Source organism: Trichechus manatus, unplaced genomic scaffold (assembly GCF_000243295.1).
Source record: "Trichechus manatus latirostris isolate Lorelei unplaced genomic scaffold, TriManLat1.0 scaffold00001, whole genome shotgun sequence".
NCBI lineage: Eukaryota > Metazoa > Chordata > Mammalia > Sirenia > Trichechidae > Trichechus > Trichechus manatus.
Window position 1 is genome coordinate 26,871,688 of NW_004443937.1, and position 25,400 is coordinate 26,897,087.

General features: G+C 39.5%; 1 protein-coding gene across 9 annotated transcripts in view; it reads right to left on the reverse strand.

Annotated features, from left to right (window-relative positions):
* The window catches only part of LOC101340867 (microtubule-associated protein 4), a 223,759-nt gene that overhangs the window by 57,431 nt on the left and 140,928 nt on the right, over positions 1-25,400 (reverse strand). For all 9 annotated transcript variants that reach the window (XM_023726525.1, XM_023726546.1, XM_023726528.1 and 6 more), the window contains 3 exons: positions 15,024-15,146; positions 1,930-2,043; positions 163-300 (listed from right to left, as the gene is read on the reverse strand). In XM_023726525.1, coding sequence (XP_023582293.1) covers positions 163-300; positions 1,930-2,043; positions 15,024-15,146 — 375 coding nt within the window. The remainder of the gene's footprint in view (positions 1-162; positions 301-1,929; positions 2,044-15,023; positions 15,147-25,400) is intronic.

Here is a 25,400-nt window from a genome sequence, read left to right on the forward strand (position 1 = left end):
GGACTTGATTTATCAGTCATAAAAGCTTAAAAATATTTGTGATAATTCTAAAATTTTTATCTTTATGTGGTGTGAGCTGCTAAAGAAAATATGTCTGGTTGATTTACACAGATTATCGATACTGTAACCATTAACAGATAAAGGAGTGTTCTAATCATTTACCTTCTGTGGGCTGCAGAGGTTGTTTAATAGACTCTGGGGAAATGAAGGATGCCGAGTGTGGGGAATCTGGGGCTTCCATCAGCCACCCCTGGTGTACATCACCAGTTGCTGAAGCAAATGTGTCACAGTGAGGCATACCTAATATTGAAACATAAACAAAGACATTTTTGAAACTTGGTCAACACTGAGGAAAAAAGGCATTTGATATTTAGAATCAGCTATATATAAAGCCATGAAAACATAGACATAAGGATTAATGAAAAACAAAGCAAGAAAGTTTTAAAGGAAAAACTACTGAAATTCTTCAGGTTTTGGCTAATTGTTAATAGGAGGTATAGTATCACTATACTCCTGTAGCACCATTAATCAACATTTATGGCAACATTTAATGGCTGCCTTCTATAGCACATTACAAAGATTTAAAATATCAAAGATTGACCTCTAGCTCCAATATCACAATCTACATAATACAGTGTACAGCAAGGAACTGTGTGAGCCTTAATTTCTTCATCTGTAAAATATTAACACCTCCCTCTCCAACATTAGAAGACAATTTTGTGAAAATTCTTCATATATTATTAAGAACTAGACAAGTATAAAAGTATTATCTTTATGATGTGCTGGGCCAGATAGAATAGGGGATTTAAAAGCATATGATTCCTGCCAGTGAGCTGAAAGAATAGGAGTCAGAGCTAAAACCAATATATCAGGAGATTAGGCAGATAGCAACAGTTCACCCATTCAACATCCTTCCCCCCACCCCAAGAGATCTTCAGTCCAAAGAAAAACATAATCACAACATCATTAGTCAGGATCTAATGATTATAATTACATAATTAGATAAATTAGATAATATAAATTATCAGCATTGTTTGAAGTGGGATTTGATGACAGGTACCCTGACCACCTTCATGATAAAAGTTAGCATAAAGCCAGAAGTGAGGACACTAGTACTGATAACTTAGATCTGTTTAATATATACATAGTGTCAGGCACTACGCTAAGTGCTTTTACATAATTTTATTTAATCACTGCCACCATCTTTCAGGTAGGAACTAGTACTGGCCTCCCTTTATAGATAACGAAACCAAAGTTTAGGGAAGTTAATAATTTGCCCAAAGCCATGAGATAGTAAAATGTGAAGATAAAATTTGGCCCTAGACTATAGAACTCTACGTCCTCTGACTTAGAATGAATAAGGAAGACTGAAGAAGAATTGATGCTTTTGAATTACGGTGTTGTCGAAGAATACTGAATATCCACAGACTGCCAGAAGAACGAACAAATCTGTCTTGGAAGAAGTACAGCCAAAATACCCCTTAGAAGTGAGGATGGCGAGGCTTCATCTCATATACTTTGGACATGTTGTCAGGAGGGTACAGTCCCTGGAGAAGGACATCATGCTTGGTAAAGCAGAGGGTCAGCGAAGAAAGGAAGACCCTCAACAAGATGGACTGACACAGTGGCTGCAACAATGGGCTCACACATAGCAATGACTGTTGACGATGGCACAGGACCAGGCAGTGTTTTGTTCCATTGTACATAGGGTCGCTGTGAGTGGGAAGAACAACAAGAAGTCTTTTGAGGAAGAAGTGAGCACTCCCTGAGCTGCCTAACTGTAAATTCTCTTCTTTGACTAGAGGGAGTCTTGTCACAGACAGAACCCCTGCACATGATTTTGCCTAGTATTTAAGTTCAAAGATGGTAGGTGAAGGGCCATATTGATCATCTGGAGTTAAGAAATAAATCCAGTTGAAGAAACCATACCATAGATGTCTTTCAAAGGATCATTTTGCCCTGTAAATGTTGAGGCATTGGTTGTTCCACTGGGGATGAACAGAAAATCTTCCAGGCCATCATCTTTGTGCATCTTAAAGGAATCTGGAATAAAGAAAGAATTCAAAACTCATTCTCAGTGGATACAACTAAAAGATTAACATTTCTTATTATCCTATGAGGAATATTGATAATATGTGAATGCATGTGGTAGGGAAATCAATAAATATTCACTTTTCATTTGTTATGCATTAATAATATATAATCCTTTACTCACTAATATTTGATTATTTAAATCAGACAGTCAACAAATATATAAATCTAAAAGGACAACTAGTATTCAACTCTATGACATACTAAGAGGTGAATGTACAGCTACAACTAAACTTTCAATATATATTGACATAGTAGACATTCATTTTTGGTTATTTAATAAAATAAATAACAACTAGAGTCAGAAGAGGTAAAAAAAAAAAAAAAAAAAAAAGGAATTTTTCACCTCGTGGACATTATGAAGAAAATTGCCTTTCAAAAGCTCTCTGAACGAGACAAGATGAACAACTGGCACTCTGAAAGGAGGAATAAACTCTAAATTCAGGAGCTGGAACGAGTAACCACATTTAAAACATCAGGTAAACCCTCTGTGCTGTTTTATGTGAAAAGAAGCTAGACTCCTCAGGCTAAGGAAGAATTCTCTCTCTAAGGAGACACTCTCAAAATTTAGCATATATCTTAATTACCCTGAAGGCTTGTTAAAACACAGATTGCTAGGCCCTGAGAATTTGCATTTCTAACCAGTTCCTCAGTGAGGCCATGCTGCTGGTTTAAGAACCACTCCCTTAACATACTTCAACTGTCAGAAGTGGATGCATAAAAAAAAAGCCCAGGCCTTGAGAGAAAGTTCATTCCTGTGGCACTGAGGAAACGAAAACCAAACCTGTTGCTGTCAAGTGGATTTTGACTCATAGTGTGACCCGAATACTCCCCAGCATGTTTTCTCCTTTTCAGAATGGGCAACTGAGGGCTTGACATAACTAACGCCATAATGAACCTGTAAGTAGTTTTTTTTCTTTTTTCTTTGCCTTCTCCCTTTTCCCATACCTTCCTTAATGGCTCTGTTTTGTGCATACCTTTGTTAATGACTCTGTTTTATGACTTAGGATCCCCCACAGGAAGATTAGAGTCCAGCTGTCAGAGACCTATATCTTTAGCCTGATAAGGAAATGTCCAGTTCCCTATCTCTTTAGTATGATAAACAGTCTCTTCTAATTATCTTGGAGTGAATAACAACACTTCTAACCTTTGTAAAAATCATATATAAGCTCTGATGTAAAAATGTCTTTTGGACTCCCTAAGGACAGCCTGTGTTGCTGTAGGATCCTCGGTGGTGTACACTTTCTAAGTTAAAACTTTCTTTCTCTTTCTGAGTTGGAGTGTGTTTCATTGGCTCGACTGCTCCAGGGCACGGATCCTACTCGGGTAACAAAGTTTTGGCGCCCAATGTGGGGCTCGAATTACTCAGGCCCTGGTTCCGTCTCCCTACGGACCGAGCCCTGGGAAGGACCTGGGAAGAGAGAAGGTGCATCCCTCCTCAAACTGTGGAGGCCTCTCAACCTGTGGTGGCCCAGAGATCTGGGGATGGGGGAGGACTCCACGGCAGCGAGCTCTGGACAGAGGGAGAAAGTTTCCATTGGCCATGGGAGGTAACTGGGCATTAGGTGGTAAATCTTCTGTAAAAGCTGCAAGGGCGTCGGTTCTCATAGACTCCCTCCACGAACGGGTGACTAGGTCCCGTGAGGTTGGACAAGAGACAGGTAAGGTTCCCCGGTTGCAAGTGGGTACCCAGGAAAATAAGGTTCCCAGAGTCCACCAGGAATTGGACTTATTTGGGAAGGGATCGCCTAACTAAGAGACATCTTAAAGGTTCGTGTAATCAGGTGTGGCCTCAATGCCAGCTCCCAGGTGGGGTTAAGTGAACTTTAAAATGGTTTTAGAGATTTTGGTACCATTATGAAGCTTGATCTGTTTTGTACTTGAATTAACAAATGAGATAAACAGCTGTATGTAGAATGTTTTATGACTTTATGGCATGAAAAAAGGATAAAACCTCTGTTTTAGCCCCTCTTGTGCAGGTGAATGATGATGACGGGGTAGGAGACGAAGAACCGGAGGATGTTCTTCTTCATTCCCCCACCTCAGAAAAACCCCCTCGACACTTGTTCGTGACCCCTCCCAGAAGATGGGGACAGGAAGGTGTTAAAGGGAGGCGGAGGATGTGGGACAGATATGGTCTTCCTACCCCATACTAGGAGTGGAGTATAATTCGGCCCAGTTCCCCCAGGAGGGCTTTACTCACTCTGGGAGGTGCCAGTACCCGCTGCAGAAAGGCCCACTTCAGATGATGTGGGTCCATAAACCATTCCCAGCATCCAATTTGTACAACTGGAAGCAAAACTTTGCGGAGTATCGGTCGACCCACATGCCATGACTGAACGCATTTAAAATCTTTACCAACAGAGATCAGGTAAAAGACGCCGAGAGAAAAAAAAGAAAAAGACCAGGACATGAAAAAACAGGCTGCTGCTCCAGGATTGTCTGGAGGAAGGCGACGAGACCAAGGTAAGGACGGGCCCTGATTAAAGAAAAACCAATGTGCATTTTGCAGAGAGGAGGGATACTGGAAAAATGAGTGCCCGAAAAGAAAGAACGGAAGAAGGCCAGGCAAGATTGAAAGGGGGGAGAAGCTTTTTCAAGGAATTATGAAAGAGCAGGAGGAGGACTCTGAAGGATGAAGACAGGGGGAGACAACTTTTGATTTACCTCCTACCGACCCCTGGTAAAAGTTATGGTGAGAGAACAACCGGTAGACATTCTGGCTGATACCGGAGAAGGCTTCTTGGTACTCACCCAGAAGCCTAAAGGGACTGCCTCGACCAGCAGTACTCAAGTTGTCGGGGTGAGTTGAAAAAGGCAACTTGATACTTTTTATAGACAATGGACTGTGAAATAGGGGAACTCAAACTATCCCACCAGTTTCTATACATGTCCAAATGCCTGGTCCCTCTTTTTAGGGCAAGATTTCCTAAGTAAAGAGCGTGCTGAAATCTCTTCTGATAAAAAGGCCTGTCTCTAACAGTACTGCCAGCAAACGCCTGGAAAGTGCAAGCAGCTCTCTTAACCCTCACCCAACCGGTGCTATCCCTTGCGTCCGTCTCACCCACGGTTCAAAGAGTGGTTGATGCCGTGGCGCCGTGGGTCTGGGCCAGTGGCCGGCCAGGATGAGCTCAGACTGTCCTCCCTGTGGTCATGGAGCTGTTACCCAATGTCATGGCCTCCTCGGATTAAACAATATCAACTGAGAGTTGAGGCTTGTTTGGGACTGCAGGGACTAATCACTCGATACCTGAAGTGGGGACTGTTGCGAGAGTGCCATCCCCATTCAACACTCCTGCTCTGCCAGTAAAGAAGACGTCGACCAGTGAGTACCATTTGGCAGATGTTAACAAAGTTGTGAGGACCCTACACTCAGTAGTCCTGAATCCACACACCCTACTATCGGCTCTCCCACCTTCCTGTACTCATTTTACTGTTTTGGATTTAAAAGATGCTTTTGTGTCCCGCTGGCTGCTGAGATGACAACCAGCTGATCTTTGCTTCCAAATGGGAAAGTGACAAAAGAAAGAAAACAGCTCTGCTGGACTGTGCTACCCCAAGGGTTTAAGAACCCCCTCACTATTTTTGGAACAGTGCTGACCCAGGATCTAGAGTGTCTGCCTTCCCTCAGCTGAGGAGTGGTCTTTCAGTATGTGCACAGACCTCCTGATAGGAAGCAAGCCTGAGGAAGACTCCGTCACAAATACTGTGACTGTCTTAAATTTTCTGGCCGAAGCTGGATAGTTACAAGCTGACCTCACAGAGGTTTAAAATGCCTAGGTTTCTTCACAGAAACCATCTGCAGCCTAGCCTATCAGGCTACTCAGGGTGTAGAGAGAGATCCTTTCAAATGGACTCCTGAGTGTCAACAAGCCTTTTGTGATTCAAAGTCCCAGATGATGAAAGCCCCAGCCCTAGGGCTGCCAGATTATCAAAAGCCCTTCCAATTGTATATAGATGAGAAAAGAAGAGGAGTGGCCATTGGTATATTAACCCAGTTGTTGGGACCGCGAAGACGCTGTTGCCTACTTCTCTAAAAAATCTGGACACTTTCTCAAAAGACTGGCCAGCCTGCCTCTGAGCGGCCTGCCTCCGAGCAGTTGCCGCAGCTAGCACTATCATAAAGGATGCTAACAAATTTACTTTGGGACATAATACTGTCGCGTTTGTCCCTCACGAAGTGACTGTAGTATTGGAACAAAAAAGACATTATCCAGAGACTTATGGGCCCAAGATCTCTGACCTTCAAGGAATAGGACCGTTTTGAGGTGAAATACGGCAAACCGACTTTTGTAAAGTGTTCAAAACTAAACATCGGATGAGATATTTACTGGTGTGTGTAGATTCTTTTTCAGGATAGGCAGAGGCTTTTCCCTGCTGGACTGAGATGGCAAGAGAGCAGTACAACAGGTTTCAACTGTCTTAAGAATAAAGTGGCAACTCCACACAACATGGAGACCCCAATCTAGTGGAAAGGTTGAAAGAATGAATCAGACCATAAAATGTCATCTTACTAAACTGTGCCAAGAGACAAGGCTACCCTGGACAGAAGTCCTGACACTGGCCCTCTTCTGAGTCCATACTGCACCCCAGGGAAAACTTAAAATCAGTCCTTTTTGAAATACTTTAGGAGATACCATATTGTCTCAACCAACTCTCCCCGCAGTCCTCCACCCAGCCCTCTGAGGTAATGGTGTCTAAATGTTTGCTTTCTCTTACCAAAATTCTTTCCCAGTTGCATCTGGTGGTGTGGATCCAGCAGTGTGGATCCAGCAGAAGTTCCCTCTTGAGACAGCCGCGCATGCTTTCCAGCCCAGCGACCAGGTGCTAATTCGAAAGTGGAAGGACCTCCCGTTACAGCCTAAGTGGACTGGACCCTTCACTGTGCTCTCAGCACTCACACAGCTGTGAAGCTCGCAGGAGTCAAACTGTGGAGCCATCATTCCCACATCAAGCCCTGCCCAGACTACAGTGACAAGAAGGAGTGGAAAGCCCAATCCATCAACAGCCTGAAATTAAGACTTTCTAGGGTTAAGAAGTAAAAATGTTTTTAATGCTAGCTTGGATGTGATTACCATTAGGTTCAAGAGAGACTTCCGCTTGGGGAATCCTTGTCCCCGAGATAAATGCTCCCCCCAACCCCTTGTTAAAAGATGAAAATTTTTAGATCTATATTGCTAGAGGAGTGTTAAACATTACTGATTTCTGTCTAGATGGGAGTTGCATGCCAATTCGGCCCTCAAGTCCTGCCTCATCCGTATTTGTACTCCCCTAGAGGCAGTGAGAAATTTCACTATTTTTAAACACACAAAGAAAGAGTTACAATATTCTGATATTTATAGTTGAGGGCCTGTTATAAAGGTTCATGAAGGATTTGATTTTTCTTGGCTGACTTCTTGGCTGCCAGATTTTACCTGGCTAAAAATCTTATTCATTTCACTGGTTTGGTTGTTGTAGGCCTGGTAATCTGTTGTTGTCTCCAACTTATGCCTATAACGTGAGATGGCATTCTCTGTCGAGTCAGACTGTCCAGCGAATGGCTCAAACCCAACACAGACAAAAGGCCCAGTCCTTTTGCTTGAAACTTTTGGATTTAAGGGAATAAGCTGAAACTTAGTATGGGTGTATATGACTACCCAAGCTTCAAAAGGGGGGAATATGTGACCGTAATACTCCCCAGCATGTTTTCTCCTTTTCAGAATGGGCAATTTAGGGCTTGACATAACTAGCACCATAATGAACCTGCAAGTTTTATTTCTTTTTTCTTTGCCTTCTCCCTTTTCCCATACCTTCCTTAATGGCTTTGTTTTGCGCATACCTTTGTTAATGACTCTGTTTTATGAATTAGGATCCCCCACAGGAAGATTATAGAGTCCAGATGTCAGAGACCTATATCTTTAGCCTGATAAGGAAATGTCCAGTTCCCTATCTCTTTAGTATGACAGTCTCTTCTAATTATCTTGGAGTGAATAACAACACTTCTAACCTTTGTAAAAATCATATATAAGCTCTGATGTAAAAAAGCCCTTTGGGACTCCCTAAGGACAGCCTGTGTTGCTGTAGGATCCCCGGTGGTGTACATTTCCTAAGTTAAAACTTTCTTTCTCTTTCTGAGTTGGAGTGTGTTTCATTGGCTCGACTGCTCCAGGGCACGGACCCTATTCGGGTACCAACAGCGAACCTATAGGACAGAGTAGAACTGCCCCACAGGGTTTCCAAGGTGTCTCCTAACCACTGAGCCACCAGAGCTCCAAGAAAGCTATACCACCCTCTTTAGAGTAGTAAGGGTTTTCAGGGTTAGGGGAGGCCATCACATTGAGAAGTATGAATAAACAGAAGGCAAAACTGAGAAACCGTTGGGATGGAGGAGGCTCAAATACCCCTTCTCAGAACATCAGGGGAGTGGGAATATAAGAGAGATATAAACGTTAATTTTCCCCAGTTCTACATGGTTTGGGATAGCTGTTGCTTGCTCTGTCTCTCACATTTCCCCTGCAGGAAAACAGGATACTTAAGGCATCAAAAAAAAACTAAGTGCTGTATGGTCTGCACATCAGGATGTGAGACTGCTAAGTCACATTTAAAACTGGGTGATTTCTACAAATTTCTGTCATTTATTCATTGATTTTTTACTGGGTGCCTACCATACGGCTGATCCTACGGGCTCTAAAAACTCAGATGTTCAAGGTCAGGTTTGGGAACATCTAACAGAGCGGTGTATTTTAGTCCAAGTCAAGCAAGATCATTCCTTGACAAATATTTAAGCTGAGAACTGAAGAACTGGGTGGTTAGGCGCAAGGGGGCAAACCTCTTCTCTAGCTACATTCCTTCCCTTGGTGATCTCATTCAATCTCACAGTTTAAAATTCCATCTATGGGTTGGTAACACCCAAATTTTTATCTCCAGCCCTCTAGATCGTTCCCCTGATTTTCCTGGCTTTCTATCGAACTGCCAATTCTTAATGCATTTTTAAAAAAAGCCCAAATGTAACATGTTTCTCAAGCCTACTCCTTATACAGTCTCTCATGATAAAGACATTCAACAAATTAGGAATAGAAGGGAACTTCCTCAACCTGATAATGGGCATCTACAAAAAATACACAGCTAACATCATACTTAATGGTGTAAGAATGGATGCTTTCCACCTAAGGTCAGGAAGAAAACAAGGATGTCCACTCCCACACCTTTTATTCAACATTGTTTTGGAGGTTCAAGCCAGGAAAATTAGGTAAGAAAAAGAAATAAAAGGCATTCAGGTTAGGAAGGAAGAAAACTATCTCTATTGTCAGATGATGTGATGGTTTAAGATTGTGTGTCAACTTGGCTGGGCCATGATTCTCAGTGTTTTAATGTAATCACTCCCATGATTGAATATACTGTGAGTAGCCAATCAGACGAAAGGGAGTCTCCTTGGGGGTGTGGCCCGTATCTGAAAATAAGAAGTTCTGGCTTTTTGCTCTCTCTGGATCCTGTGGCTGCCTCCTATTGCCTTCTCTCCAGTTTCTGGGACTTGAGCTGTTAGCTTATCTGCTGAACTTGGGATTCGTCGATCTGCACAGCCTGTGAGCAGGAGCCCTGCTCTCCATCCTGCCGATCTTGGGCTTGCCAGGTTCTGCGGCTACATGACTTGGGAGAGGCCTCTACCCTGATCCACCGACTTGGGACATTCTAGCCTCTACAATCGTATGAGTTGTTTCCTTGATATAAATCTCTCTCTGTATATATATTCATACATTTTACTGGTTTTGCTTCTCTAGAGAACCCAGCCTAAGACAGATGACATGACCTTATATATAGAAAATGTGAAGAATCCCCTAAAAAACTATTAGAACTAATAAACAATTTTAGCAAGGTTGCAGGATATAAGATTGATATACAAACATCAATTCTATTTTACACCTGCAAGGAACAATCCGAAAATAAAATTTAAAAAAAACTGCATTTACAATAGCATAAAAAATAAAATGCTTAAGGAATAAATTTAAAGGAGTGTAAAACTTATACTCTGAAAATAAAAAGTGTTCTTGAAAGAAATCTAGATAAATGGAAAAACATCTCATGTTCATGGATCAGTAGACTTACTATTGTCAAGATGACAATACTCCCCAAATTAATCTACAAGTTCAATGCAACCCCTATACAATCTCAGCTGACTTCTTGGTAGAAATTGAGAAACTGATTCTAGAATCCACACTGAAATTCAAGGGAACCAGAATAGCCAAAAAATCCTGAAAAAGAAAACCAAAGCAGAATTCACATTTCTCAATTTTAAAACTTACCACAAAGCAACAGTAATCAAGTCTGTGTGATATGGTATAAGGCTAAATATACAGATCAAGGGAACAGAAATTAAAGCCAAGAAATAAAACCATGTGTCTAAGGTCAATCAATTTTTGATAAGGGTGCCACGACCATTCAATGGAGAAAGAATAGTCTTTTCAACAAATGGGGCTGGGACAACTAGATATCCACATGCAAAAGAATGAATGTGGACCCCTACACCTCACACCATATAAAAAGATCAACTCAAAATGGATCAAAGACCTAAATGTAGGAGCTAGAACTATAAAACTTTTAGAAAACAGGGATAAATCCTCGTGACCTCAGATTTGTTAATGGATTGTTAGATATGACGCCAAAAGCACAAGCAACAAAAGAAAAAATACATAAACTGGACCTCATAAAAATCAAAAACTTTGGTGCTTCAAAGGACACTATCAAGAAAAGGAAAAGACAATGCACAGAATGGGAGATAATATTTGCAAATCATATATCTGATAATATCTAGAATATATAAAGAACTCCTACAACTTAATAATAAACAAAATAATACAATTAAAAATTGGCAAAAGATCTGAATAGACATTTTTCCAAGACAATATACAAATGCCCAATATGCACATGAAAAGATGTTTAACATCATTAGTCATCAGTTGAATCAAAACCACAGCGATACTAATTCACACCCACTAGGATGGCTAGAATCAAAGAGTCATATACTAACAAGTTTTAAGAAGGATGTGGAGACATCGAAATCCTTATACACTGCTGGTGGGAATGTAAAATGGTGCATCCACTTTGGAAAACAATTTTTCAGTTCCTCAAATAATTAAACATAGAGTTAGCATATGACTCAGCAATTCCACTCCAAAATATATACCCAAGAGAAATGAAAACCTATGTCCACTCAAAAACTTGTACACGAATGTTTACAGTAGCATTATTCACAACAGCCAAAAATGAAAACAACCCAAATGTCCATCAATTGATGAATGGATAAACAAAATGTGGTATATCTATACAATGGAATATTATTCAGCTATAAAAAGGAATGAAGTACTAATACATGCCACAACATGGATGAACTTTGAAAACATTGCACTAAATGAAAAACGCCAGTCAAAAAAGACCACATGTTGTATGATTCCATTGATATGAAATGCCCAGACTATGCAAATTTATGGAGATGGAAGGTGGATTAGCGGTTGCTTAAAGCTGGGGTACATATGGGAGCGATAACTAAAGGGTACAGGTTTCTTTTTGAGGAGATAAAAATGTTCTAAAATTGCCTGTGGTGATGGCTGCACAATTCTGTGAATATACTAAACACCCATGGAATTCTACAATTAAAACTGATGAATTACATATGGCATGTGAATTATGAAGCCATGGTGGCTCAGTGGTTAAGACCTACAGCTGCCAACCAAAAGGTCAGCAGTTTGAACTCACCAGCCACTCCCTGGAAACCCTATGGGGCAGTTCTACTCTGTCCTACAGGGTTACTCTGAGTCAGAATCGACTCGACCTCAACATTTGGTTTGGTAATGGGTATGTGAATCATATGTCAATAAAGCTGTTTTTTAATCAATTACCATATATCTAACCAAACAACCCGTTGCTGTCAAGGCGATTCTGACTCATAGCGACCCTACAGGACAGAGGAGAACTGCCCTATAGGGTTTTGAAGCAGTGCCTGGTGGATTTAAACTGCCGACCTTTTGGTTAGCAGCTGTAGCTCTTAACCACTATACCACCAGGGTTTCCAGTATATCTAGAAAAGCCAATAATTGAAGAATGGTATAGAACATCACATGCTAGGTCATGTGGAACCAACTATGAGCGTTTCATAAATTCAGACGGCAATAAAGGAGCCATATACAATCATGCACTGCATAACTCCCGTTGGGGCAACGTGGGACCACGCACACATCCGTGGTCCCAAAAGGTTTTTTTTTTTTTTTTTAAAGGAAAAGCAGCTCTCCTAATGGTTTTAAAGACTCCAAACCTAGACTACTGCAGTACTGGACTATGGGTGGGATACAGGCAGGTGAAGCAGAGCACATGTCTCTGGGCACAGGCTCTTGGGCTGTGTCCGGCAGGCAGGGAGGTGGGCAGCAGGGGGCTGTGGGACTGAGCAGGGCTGGGCCTCTCCCTCCTTGCTCGCTTCCTCTAGCTCTCCTTCCTCAAGCCAGGTCAATCCCACTTCTGAATATTTAGCAACTGGCTGAAGTTCATCCCTAAAGACAAAGAAACTTCTGCCTCCCAGGGGAAGTAAGCAGGAAGTTCACACCCCTCAGTGGCCAGGCACATCGGCCTCGCTTTGTCCACCCTTCCTTGGAATTGGAGCCCGCTGACACTCAGACAGGGAGGGCAGAGTAGGGTGGGGCAGGGGCTGGAACAGCAGGCGCATAAGCAGGTGTCTTCTGAGGGCCCATACTCCTCTGAAACAGAATGGGGCTGCGAGGGGCCAAGTGGGTGGCTCAACTTAGCCTTAGAATCTCCAAGCCAGGACTCTGGGCTTAGTAGTCTTGAATGACATTACACCCCCAGGTTCTCTCCTCAGCCTGGCTACCCCTCCCTACCTGTCTGGACTCACTCCCATGGGGCCCAATTCCCAGAGGGGCTCTGCTCCAGCCCTCGTCAAGGCCCATGCCCACCCCCTAAGCTGAGTGAGCAGACAGGGCAAGCGGAGGCCGGCCTGCTGCTCCAGTCCCAGTTACTACATGATTTGCTCTGGTTAAACCCTTCCACGCTCACCAGGACACTGGTGGTTCGTGACCTGCTGGGGGAGCAGGCCAATGGCACAGCCCCCAACCTCTGTCTATGAGAGGCAAATCCCTGAACCCCAGGTCACAGTCTGTGCGGACACAGCTGCCTAACCTGGTTTGTGAAGGCAGCTGTTGCTCCATAACTTCCAACCAGGCCCAGGTGAGGCCTTGAAGGTCCTATCCTATAGTCCACGCCTGACAAGTCCCTCCCCAAGAGACAACAGGCTGTGCCTTAACATGTGTGCTCCATAGCTCTTGCCATCTGGGAGGTGGGAGATGCTGGAGCCTCCCCACCTCTTGAATCCTTCCTGGAGCAACCAGGTGTAAATCAATACACCAAGGACATCCAGAGGTCAACCAGAAGCAGGATCCCACAAGGTTTTAATATAATAGGTTTTATGGGGGTTGGTTCATAACTATGGGTTATACTTAAGTCGGATGTTCACAATCTGGGGACTGCCTGTATATAATATGGTGTTCGTGCAAGGTCCAAATCACGTAACGTCCTATTTCACAGAACGTATAGCGAACGTTGAGCGATGCATGACTGTGTAAATGGAAACAAACAACTTCTGCTCTCAACCTGGCTAACTCTGACGTGGAGGTAGTGATGCTACTGCTTTGAGGCATTCCTCAGGCCCCTTCCACAAACCAACCACACCCTACAAAGAGTTGGCTAACAAGTGAAGGGTATCTTTTTCCACCTTATCAACTTACAGTAGCATTAATTAACATACAATAAACTATATCTATTTAAAGTGTACAATTTGATGAATTCTGACAGTTGCATACATACATGGAACCACAACCACAATCAAGAATACAGAAAATTTCCATCATCTCGATAAGGTTACTCATTCAATTCATTCCTCCCACCGCCTCCAGCACCAGACAACTACAGATACATTCTTTTTGTCTCTTCATATTATGTAGTTTGGATTTTATAGAAATGGAAATCTAAGACTATGTACTCTTTGTGTCTGGCTCTTTTACTCAACATGATTTTGAGATTTATCCATGTCACTGCGTTTATCAGTAGTTCAATCCTTTTTTTTTTACTAAGTAGTATTCCACTGTAGGGTTATACCACTCTTCCCTTATCCAGTCACCAGCTGATGAACACTTGTGTTGTTCTAGTTTTTTGTTATTCAAGTACAAATCTTTGTGTGGATATACGTTTATATTTCTCTTAGGAAATATCTAGGAGTGGAATAGCTGGGTCACATGGTAGGGTTATGTTTAATGTTTTAAGAAACTTTGTCTCTTTCTTACGGCAATGTAGTTGAGTCTTCCTGCTCCTTGTATGTCCACCAGGATCTCTACTTGGTTATTAATTGCTGAAATTCCAGTATCTTACATTCCTTGATAGGTAGCAGTAAGAAAACCAGGATTTGGAATAAAAAGATACCTAAATTCAACTCTAGTTCTGGCATGTATAAAAACTCTGAATAGCCTTGGGTGTAAGTCTTAGTTTTCTTTTCCACCAAATGAGGATAATAATATATATTTAGTAGAGACAGGAAAGAAACACAGACAACATTTATATAAAGGCTATGGTGTTATTATTCCTGTAATAATTCCTTCTGGAAGAATTACGATTCTAAGGTACTATTAATCACTTAACCTTCAATGTACATGAATTTTAGATAATTTATTCAAAACAAGTTTTGAAGGAGAAAGAAGTAGAGGGCATGAAGCACCTGAGATGAAGGGATAAATGGAGAAAATAAAGGGTCATCTAAATGTTCAGGAGAAATAATTATACCTTGGTTGTGCTTTATGAGCTACATTTAGGTTAAAAAGTTTTATCTGAGTGGCTGTTGGGACTTTTTCATGCTTAAGTCATACCTCACATTTAGCGGTCATAGGCCCAACTGCACTTACCAGTCTGGATAGGATTCACCACTTGTTCTGGTTGGTAGCAAAAGTTTATATCTTCTGGCCAGTTTTGATTGTTCATATAGTCCTGGTAGGCCACTTTCTCTTCTAGGAATTCAGTAGGGGACCCTTAAAATGGAAACATGAAACAAAAATTACAAGGTACCTCTGTTTTCTCCCCATTAGAGTTGAGTCTCTAGAGAGTATTACAGCTAGTACAATATAAATATAACACAATCATATCTAGCTAGTGCCTTGGAAACATTTTTTTTTTTTTTTAATTTTACGATAGAAGGAAACATCAAAGCATAAGGTTATTCTTAGGGTTTAAAACATCTATTTAAATCTTCAAATTCATATGAACTGCAAGGGCCCTTAATAGTCAAAACAATCTTGAAAAAGTACAAAGTAGGAGGACTCACACTTCCCAACTTTAAAACGTACTATAAAGGTACAGTAATCCAAACAGGGTTATACCAGTATAAGGATAGCTATATAGACCAACGGAACAGTTGATGGACATTTAGGTTATTTCCACTTTTTGGCTATTATGAATAACGCTACTATGAATACTTTTATACAGGGTTTAGTGTGGTCATATGGTTTCATTGTCTCAGGTAAACATATAGGAATGAAACTGCTCAGTCATATGGTAACTATGTTTAACATTCTGAGGAACTGCCAAATTGTTTCTCAAAGTGGCTGCACCATTTTATATTCTCAATAGTAATGTATGAAGGTTCCAATTTGTCCACATCTTCACCAACACCTGTTAATACCTGTCTTGTTCTATTTTAACTATCCTAGATGTGGGCATGAAGTGGTTCTGACCAGCATTTCCCTTAATGGCTAACAATGTTGAGCATTTTTTTGTGTGCTTATTGGTCATTTGTAGGTCTTCTCTGGGGAAATGTCTATTCAAATCCTTTACTCAGTTTTTAACCGGGTCATTTGTCTTTTTATTGTTGAGTTGTATGATTCATAATCTTGATAGTACCTTTGGAGCACAAAAGTTTTAAATTTTGATGAAATCCAATTTATCTACTTTTGTTTTATTACTTTTAGTGTCATATCTAAGAAACCATTCCCTAATTCAAGGTCACAAAGATTTACTCCTATGTTTTCTTCTAAGAATTGTATAGTTTTTGCTCTTACATATAGGTGTATGATCTATTTTTTATATGATGTTAGGCAGAGGTCCAATGTTATTCTGCATATAGATATCCAAGCATTCTAGAACCAACTGTTGAAAAGACTACTCTTTTTCTATTGAATAGCCTTGGCAGCCTTGTCAAAAATCCGTTCACCATAATATAAGGGTTTATTTCTGAATTTTGACAGCTTCTTAAAGTGTTAATCATAGATTTATCATAAGGCACAGCAATTTCACTATTAGATATCTACCCAAGAGAAATAACACACGTCCAAAGATTTAATACATGAACGTTCACAGATGTATTATAATAGCTAAAAACTGGAAACAACCTGATGTGTATCAACCAGAGAACAGACAAATAAAATGTGGCATATACATACAGTGGAATATTATTCAGTGGTAAATGGGAATGAATTACTGACACACACTACACCCTGGACGAATGTCAAAAGCATTGTGCTAAGTGAAAGAAACAAGACACAAAAAACTACAATAGTGTGATTCCATTTATATGGAATTTCTAGAAAAGACAAAACTATAATAGGGGCAGGAAGCAGATCAGTGGTTGCCTAAGATTGTGGGTAGGAATGGGGACTGGCTGTAAATGTGTACAAGGAACTTTCAGGGTGATAAAAATGTTCTAAGACTAGATTATGGTGATAGTTGGCACAGCTCTACAAATTTACCAGAAATCACTGACTTGTATATTTACAATGGGTGAATTTGATGGTATCTAAATTACACTTCAATAAAGTAGTTTTAAAAAAATGTCTGGGACCCCAAAGTTCCTTTCAGATACTTCCTTATTAGGACCATGAACTTTTGGCAAGAAGGGAGGATGAGAAGAGTGTAGAAGTGAGGTAGGAAACAAGTTCTAAGGAAAAGCTTTGAAAGGCTGAATAGTCACAGTACTAAAGTCTGAAATTCCCTTTTGCCTTGCTGCTGGAGAAACACACCAGGATATAAGAAGACATGTTTGGGAGAAGGAGAAGGCTCAGTTACTATGTACTTACTAAGAAAAAAAAAACATGGCTAATACAACTACCACTAACCTTAAGGCAAATTAAATTACAAAGGTAAGCGGCAGGACTGTCCCTCCTTATTACTAGCTAATTCATCAGGCCGCCTCTAGGTGCATATTTTCCCCTTCAAGGCTGCCATCTATGCTCATGTTCCATAGATCATTTAAATCTCACCTACATGAAGTGGTTTAGTGAGAAAGCAGAGAAGAGGAGTGAAACAAAATAATTTATCCTAGATTTTGCATTTCTTGGAACACTGATTCTGGAACAATCACCTGAGATGATCTTAGAATAAGCCTGAGGATTTTTTTTTTCCTAGACATGTTTTTACTTAAGAATAATAAATCTGTGGGATTTTAAAGTTACTGTTCATGCCTGCAAGAATGGAAGGGGGAAGTATATTTGATATTTGAACTATGGTTTTATAACCAAAACTGCTCTTACAAAAGCAAAACACCTGATCTCTAAGAAACTTATTTGCTGAAGGGAAAGTTAACAGCGTAAGGGGCAAAGCCTCTCAAGTCCTATGTGTCAACCAGAGCCTTTAGCAAGAACAGTTTCCTCCTGGGGTCATGGGCACTGTCCTGCATACTACTACACAACTGAAAGATTTCTTCTGGTTGTATGTGGGGGGGTGGGGGGAGGGGCGGGTTGCTACTTCTGTTTTAAGTTATTAAAAAAAAAGGAAGCATCTCTCTCCTCTTCAGAAAAGACAATTTTTTTTCCAGTATTTGCCACAATTTTAAGCAGTATTTGTCACAAGAGCCTCTTCTATGAAGGAAACCGATCATTGTAACTGTCTTTCATCAATAATAGTCTAACAATGGATCTAGAGATGCTCTACACATGGCTAGTCCCTCTATCAACTCTCAATACATGACAAAAGTACAACAGTAAAGAAGTCTTCTGTTATGGCACAACTTGGAGCCAGAGGAGAGAAACATAGCAACACAGTTCAGATATGGAGTTTATTACCTGATGGTGCAGAGGTGACTTACACATCCTGCAATGTGTTCATGTAAACTGATGCCTAAGGACCTCCAGAGGTTTAAATACATCACCTGCATCCCCTCAAAGCTCCTTTTTGTCTCTCTCCAGTGATTTTTTTTTTTTTTTTTTTCCTTTCTTTCCTCTCTCTTTTTGGTCCTGCCTTTAGTTTTTAGAGAACCAACTTTGAATGGCTTACTCTAAAGCTCCTCAGAGCTGACTGCGGCCAAACTGGGTCCTGGGGTTTAATTTTCCTAAAAACCTTAGATATATTTACCACTGTTTCAGCAGACATGCAGAGCTAATTTTATATGGGTTGCATACTTGTCTGTAAGCACAGTGCTGGACAAGAAATCTCAAGACTGACTGAAATAACATAGCCAGACACTCGGTAGAATTCTCAGAAGAGAGACAAGACAGACAGCAAGAAACTGGTGATTAGGCAGCTCTGAATTAAGTGCCATGAAATGTTAAATAATAAAAAATGGGACTGAGGTTCTTCATTCCAGTTTTGCCCAGCCAAACTTCCACCCTTTCAATAGTCTTCTATCTTGATATCTGCTATATAGTGCTGGTGTATATGATTTGGGTCATTTCACAGGGAGTCCAAGAATAAGAATAGAAAAACATTAAGAAGAGTTACTTTATGTTATTATAAATTATTAATTGACAGGCTGCTTTCTTAAAAGCAGTATTAGCGCTGTTCATAATTTGCATATTACTAAAAAAAAACAAAACAAAAAACCAGCAATGCTTTCTCTTTACTCTACTTACCTACCCGGCCCCCACCTGTGGAAAACCTTAGAACATTAGTTCGAACTTCTAAAGTTTAAACCATACCACATTCTTCCAGATGATTCATTTTTCTATTTAAGCCCCTACTATGAGCCAGTCACTGTCCCAGGAATCAGTGATGTAACAGCAAACAAAATGGTAAAAGACCCTGTGCTCATAGAGCTTACATCATCACCAACATCACCATCACGTTGTACGTGGGCACCAAGAAAACAATGGATCAATCTAGTTAAAGGTTTCTAAGACATGCCCAATGATGCAAATTTCTGAAAGCCTCATTTTTACATATCTAATAACTGCCTTACCTACTTCATAAGGTTGATAGAGGATATGTGAAAGTGTCTAAGAAATCATGAGAAGCATACCAAATTACTGCTAATCCTACAACTACTACTATGGATTATGTAGGATAAATGTCTACCACAACACAAGTACTGAGCGCTGCTACAAGAGTTAAAGGTCAGATAACATGGCCATGGGATGATCTAGGAATACTTCTTGTAGTAGATTAAAATTTAATTGGATTTTGAAAGATAGAAGGGTATAATTAAGAGGAGCTGGGAGACTGAGAAAGAGACCAAGTAGGGAGGGTATTCAGCAGAGTAAAATATGAATTAAGGCCAAAGGCAAGAATGGAAGAGTAAGGAGCACAGCAACTTGGCTGAAATACACTTATGGAGGACAGTAGTTCTTCACAGAGAGCAACTACAGAGAAGCTAGAGGGTCAAAGGCCAAATAGAGTGGACTCCAAGATTTGTGCGCCTGCATCTCTTCTAAAGGGGAACCACCCATGCCCCTCCAAGTGGTCCTGTTGATCATAGTGTGTTGGTTTCCTGACCAAATGAGTACACTGTGACTCAAGCAGGCCCAAAATCCCTTTTATAGACATTCTGTATCTTGAACCATAAGGATATAACTGAGGGTGCCAGTGGCCATCTTTCCCAACTTGAAAGAGTCGGCTTGAGAATGAAGCCCGTGTCTGGGGGAGGAGGGAGCGGTGGATGTAAAAGTAGAAAAGGAAGAGTAGGAGAGAGGGAGAAAAGCTGACAGAGAAAGAAGCAAAGAGAAAAAAGGGAGAGAAAAGGGGGAGGAGAGAGAATAGAGAGACTTATGTGCCTGGCATTATTCTAAAAGCCTTACATGTTGAAAGAAATCTAGCTGTAGGCAATCAACAAAATACATAAACGTACAGTGCCTAGTTTTTATAATGGTTGGTAAACTGGGGACATCTCTAAACACTAAGAAACAGACATTTTGCCTAGAGCTATCTGAAACCTAAACCAGAAAGAAATAAGATGTTAAAGAAAGAAAACTGGACTGCAAATCAGGAGATCTAGGTTCTAATCCTAGGCCTGTCACTTAATTTTGGGTGTGACCTGGAGACTTTTAGAGCCACACAGGAAAGAATGAAGGGCTGTGTTACATAATTTTAAAATCCATTTTATTACTAAAATTAAATGAGAGCTTTGGTTTATCCATTCATCTTTATATCTCTCAAAAACCTTAAAATATACCTTACACATAGGTATTCAAGAGTTATAGATAAATGGAAGTACTTGGTCATTGGCTTAAGCCATAAAAATAAAAGAACAAAAAATAAAAGAACAAATCACAGTGTCCTTGGGAAGTTTCACAAGCGGCAAGTAGAAGAGGAGAAAAGAAAAGGTAGTAAAAACTTAAACACTTTTTTAAACAAATAAAAATATAAAAACCAGAAAGATGTTTCTATAGGATTAATTGTCTCAGTTCTTGAATCATAAAAACACAAATATAATAATTCAGCCCCGTTCTGGATACTTGAAGAAAAATTAATCAAAACTGATAGAAGAAAACAGATTTTTCTGATGCTCTGAGGTTGACGCTAGGAATCAATCCATAAATGACTCAACGGTACTGCAGGCAACAGTCCCAAAGTTTGGACTTCAGCTACCTTCAAGAATAGTTTTTCTTTTATTTCCCTTTTATTATTACACAACTAATATAATCATAGCAGAGTTTAAATAACAACAGGAAGGAAGGAAGAAGGGAGGGTGGGAGGGAAGAAAGGAAGGAGGGAAAGAGAGAGAGAAAGATGGATAGATAGATCGAGTAAGAAAGCATGGGACTGGGCACCAGAAGTGACATTTGAGCTCTTGACCCTGCCCTGCCACAGGCTAACCCTGTAAATTTGGGACAGCCTTTTTATCTTCCTATCACTTTTTCATCACCCTAAACAGAAACTCAGTACCCATTAAGCACTAACTCCTCCATTCCTCTCTCTCCCCAGCCCCTAGTAACCATTAATAAACTTCGGTTTCTATGCATTTGCCTATCCTAGATATTTCACATAAGTGGGCTCGTGCAATATTTCACTTAGCACGTTTTCAAGGTTCATCCATGTTGTAGCATGTATCAGAACTTCATTTCTCTTTATGGCTGATAATATTCCTTTGTATGTATGTATCACATTTTATTTACCCATTTATCTATTGATGGACACTTGGGCTGTTTCCACCTTTTCTTACTGTGAGTAACGCTGTAGTGAACATTCATGTACAAATACCTGTTTGAGTCCCTGCTTTCAGTTCTTTTGGTTATATACCTAGAAGTGGAATTGCTAGGTCACAAGGTAATTTAAATTTCTGAGGAATCGCCAAACTGTTTTTCACAGTAGCTCCAACTACTTTATATTCCCACCAGCAATGCACCAGGGTTTCAATTTCTCCACATCCTTGCCAACACTGATTAGTTTCTGTTTTTCTGATAATAGCCATCCTAGTGGTAGTTAAGGGGTATCTCGTGGTTTTGATTCCCATTTCCCTAATCACTAATGATGTTGAGCACATTTTCATGTGTTTCTTGGCCATTTGTATCTTCTTTGGAGAAATGTCTATTCAAGTCCTTTGCTCATTTTTTAACTGCATTGTTTGTCCTTTTTGTTATTCAGCATGACAATATTTAATCAGTGAAGTGGATATACTTTTCTGACACATTTGGAGAAGGAACATGCAACTCTGGTTTTAGGATGCAGAAGGTAGTGGTTATCTATTTCCACATTGGTTCTGTAGCCCAGCCTAGAGCAGTTTCTCTCAGGAGCAACATTCCGCATAGCCAGCCTCCGGCATCACTATTATTAATGAACCTGCTTGACAGAAGTTCACTTCCACATATTCATTCAGTGCTGCTGACCTAGATTTCGTAGTTCTTAAAACTCCACAGCGAAAGCAAGCAAACTCACTTGCAGGAACAAGAGCCTTCAGAATAAAGTTTTTTGCATAATTACAATCTACTCAGACAGTCCGTTTCAGTAAAAGAATGAAAAACATACCTCAAAACAAGAAGCAATTTACATTATGAAATGGAAACAACCCTTACCCCCACCACCAGTCATTCCCAGATACTTTGTTTCTTCTAAAAAAGTGGAATTGGAAAAGACAAAGGCCAGATTCTATTCCTGTAAAATTGAAGGTATTTAACAGAAAAGGCAAGTGGCTGAATATTAAAAGTACCAGTTAATCAAGCAGCGTATCTATAGATCAAAGCCAGGCTAATTCTATTTGATAAGATCCACCCCAAGTTCAAAAAAGATTAATGGATTTTAATATATCATACTCCAAAAAAAGTTTATTGATATAGGTTTAGATTCCACATTACAAAAAACCTTTAAGAAACTACCTCTTGTCAAGTTTTGATGTTATAGCAAAGAATATCTAGTTATTTGAAAAAAACCTATCAAAATACTCTCTCCTTTTCTACTCTTCTTTCCTTTTTAAACTATATATCTGAAAAACTAATTTTCTTTATATATTTCAACTCAAACAACATATTGAGAGATTGAATACAGAGGCAGATAAGAAAATCCAGCTGTCTTCTATTAAACGAGACATTAAAGAGATTTACAAAAATATAAAACATATTACATTCCTTACTAAATTCTGTTTTTGAAAATACATTTCTTAATCAAAAATGGTATTTATGTTAATGTATAACAGGTCTATTATTATTTTTAAAATACATATTTTTTACGTTTCTCAGTTTTAATTTTTAATTTAATAATATTGATAGATATAACCTATAGAAACAAAAGTTCTCTGAGGTCCTCAATAATTTTCTAAACAGCTTTATTAAAGTGCAATTTACATACAACAAACTACATAGATTTAAAGTTGCACAATTTGATAAATTTTGACATTTGTATAACATCACCGTAAGAGAGTAAACATACTTACCACCCTCAAAAGTTTCCTAATTTTTAAGCATGCAAAGTTATTCTAATACCAAAAAAAATTGAGAACTGCTGACTTAAGAGTATTTAGAGACATTTCTCCCTCTCAAAAACCAAAACCAAAACCAAACCCATTACTGTTGAGTCAATTTCAACTCATAGCAACCTTATAGCACAGAGGGTTTCCAAGGAGCAGCTGGTGGATTTGAACTGCTGACCTTCTGATTGGCAGCCGAGCTCTTCACCACTGTGCCACCAGGGCTCCCCCCCTTACAGTGTACTGTTATTTATCTGGAAAGTCAAGTAAAAAGATAAAGAAGCAGAAAAAGAAACACAGATTGAGGCAGACGACTCAGGTTCTAATCCAAAATCTATGGAGAGTCCTTGCTTAACTCATTTAATCTCTTTAAACCTTAATATTTTCATCTGTATAAATGAAAGGGTTATACCACTATCTGGTCTCTAAACTCTCATCTACCTCTAAAGGTATATTAATCTACATACATGTCTATGTACTGTATTGTAGGCTTACTGTATAACTATCACTCTTCTAGGTTCCCACAGTCAAGAAATCCAAGACAATGTTCAGGCTTCACTATGTTTTGTTTTTTGATAGAAACTCAGCCATGTGAGAAATGAGGAAATATATTATATATATATTTTATATCTCACTAAGGGCTAAACTGTATCATACAGATGTTTAAAGGATATGGAAATAAGTAAGAAAATGTTGAGAAGGGGACTTCTTCAACTAAGAAAAAGTAGGGGGAAATATCTGAATATGGTATTTTCAATGACTGTTGGCACTGTAAATAACACATGAGAATGTCTTAGATTCTTACTACAAACATAAAACAAGTGTGAGGGAAATAATATATGTATATTCATATATACACACAATGATAAAACAAGTATGACAAAATGTTATTGATTAGTGAATCTGGAAGAATATATTCTTGTATCTTTTCTATAAAGTTGAAATTATTTCAAAATAAAAAGTTAAAAAGTGACAGGAGAAACCTAATTACTTTCTCAGATTTTCAGTCAACTCTAATTTTATAATAAAACAGATTTAAATGTTCAGATCCAACTACTGTTACCTTATCTTTCTCCTCTGTACTGAAAAGGCAAAAAAGTCACCAACTTTTCCTGGCTTGAAATTAACTACAGCATTGAAGGAGGACTCCAGCAGAAAAAAGACAATGACTTTAGGATAATGTCAGTTTCTTTTCATAGTAAAACAAACTAGCCTACTTATCTTTAAAATGTTCTAAAAGACCACAGTCTGGTTGTTTTGCTTTAACCAGAAATTCTGCAGGATGCTTCCCAGAGTGGGAATAGGTTAAAGACACTACCCTGAAGCTGTAATACAGGTTAAACTGACAGTGGTTTAGCTATGAAGTAAACACTACACTATTTCTGGTAGTCCCTTCTACCACCTACCATACTCCATTCATTACCATACTGATTGTACATGGTTCATATAAAAACATGGGTCTCTACACAGCTTCCTTCGTCATACTCCACAGAAGCTGTTACATATACTCGCCCCTCCTGTCCTCCCTTCATCTCAACATATAATCTCTTAATTTACAGAAAAAATATCCTCAGACTATCCTTTTCTCTACCCCAAGCTTAATTATATCTGAACCCATCATTACTTCTTTCCTTCCTATTTATGAGGGAGGTATAATCCCCTCCATTTATTTTTTTTTTAATTTGGGAGAAAAACCCTGCTAAACTAGAGAAAATTACAGAAAATATGTGAAATACACATTCTTCTTTCCAAGGACAGCACTTACACATCTATGCTCTTAATCACCTCCCTTGCCATCCAGTCCTCCCACCTTCTAGACTTACTTCTTATTCCTTCTCTCCCTCTAATTAAAAGCACAATTAAATCTCCAGCACCTTTAAAACATAAACAAAATCCAGATCATATTAGAGAAAAAAATCCCCTACAGAAGAATCTACGGATTTAAAAAAAAAACTTAAATTCAATTTGAACTGTTATTAAAATAAAAAGGAGCTAACTGGGGGGAAATACTGAGAATTAAATACTACTGAATATTTGATACTGAGGAATTGCTTTTTCTGTGTGTGTGTGTGTGTGTGTGTGTGTGTGTGTGTGTGTGTTATGATAGCATTGTAATTATATTCTTTAGAAATCATTTTTGAGAGATACACACTGAAATAAAGATAATATATGATGTCCGGAA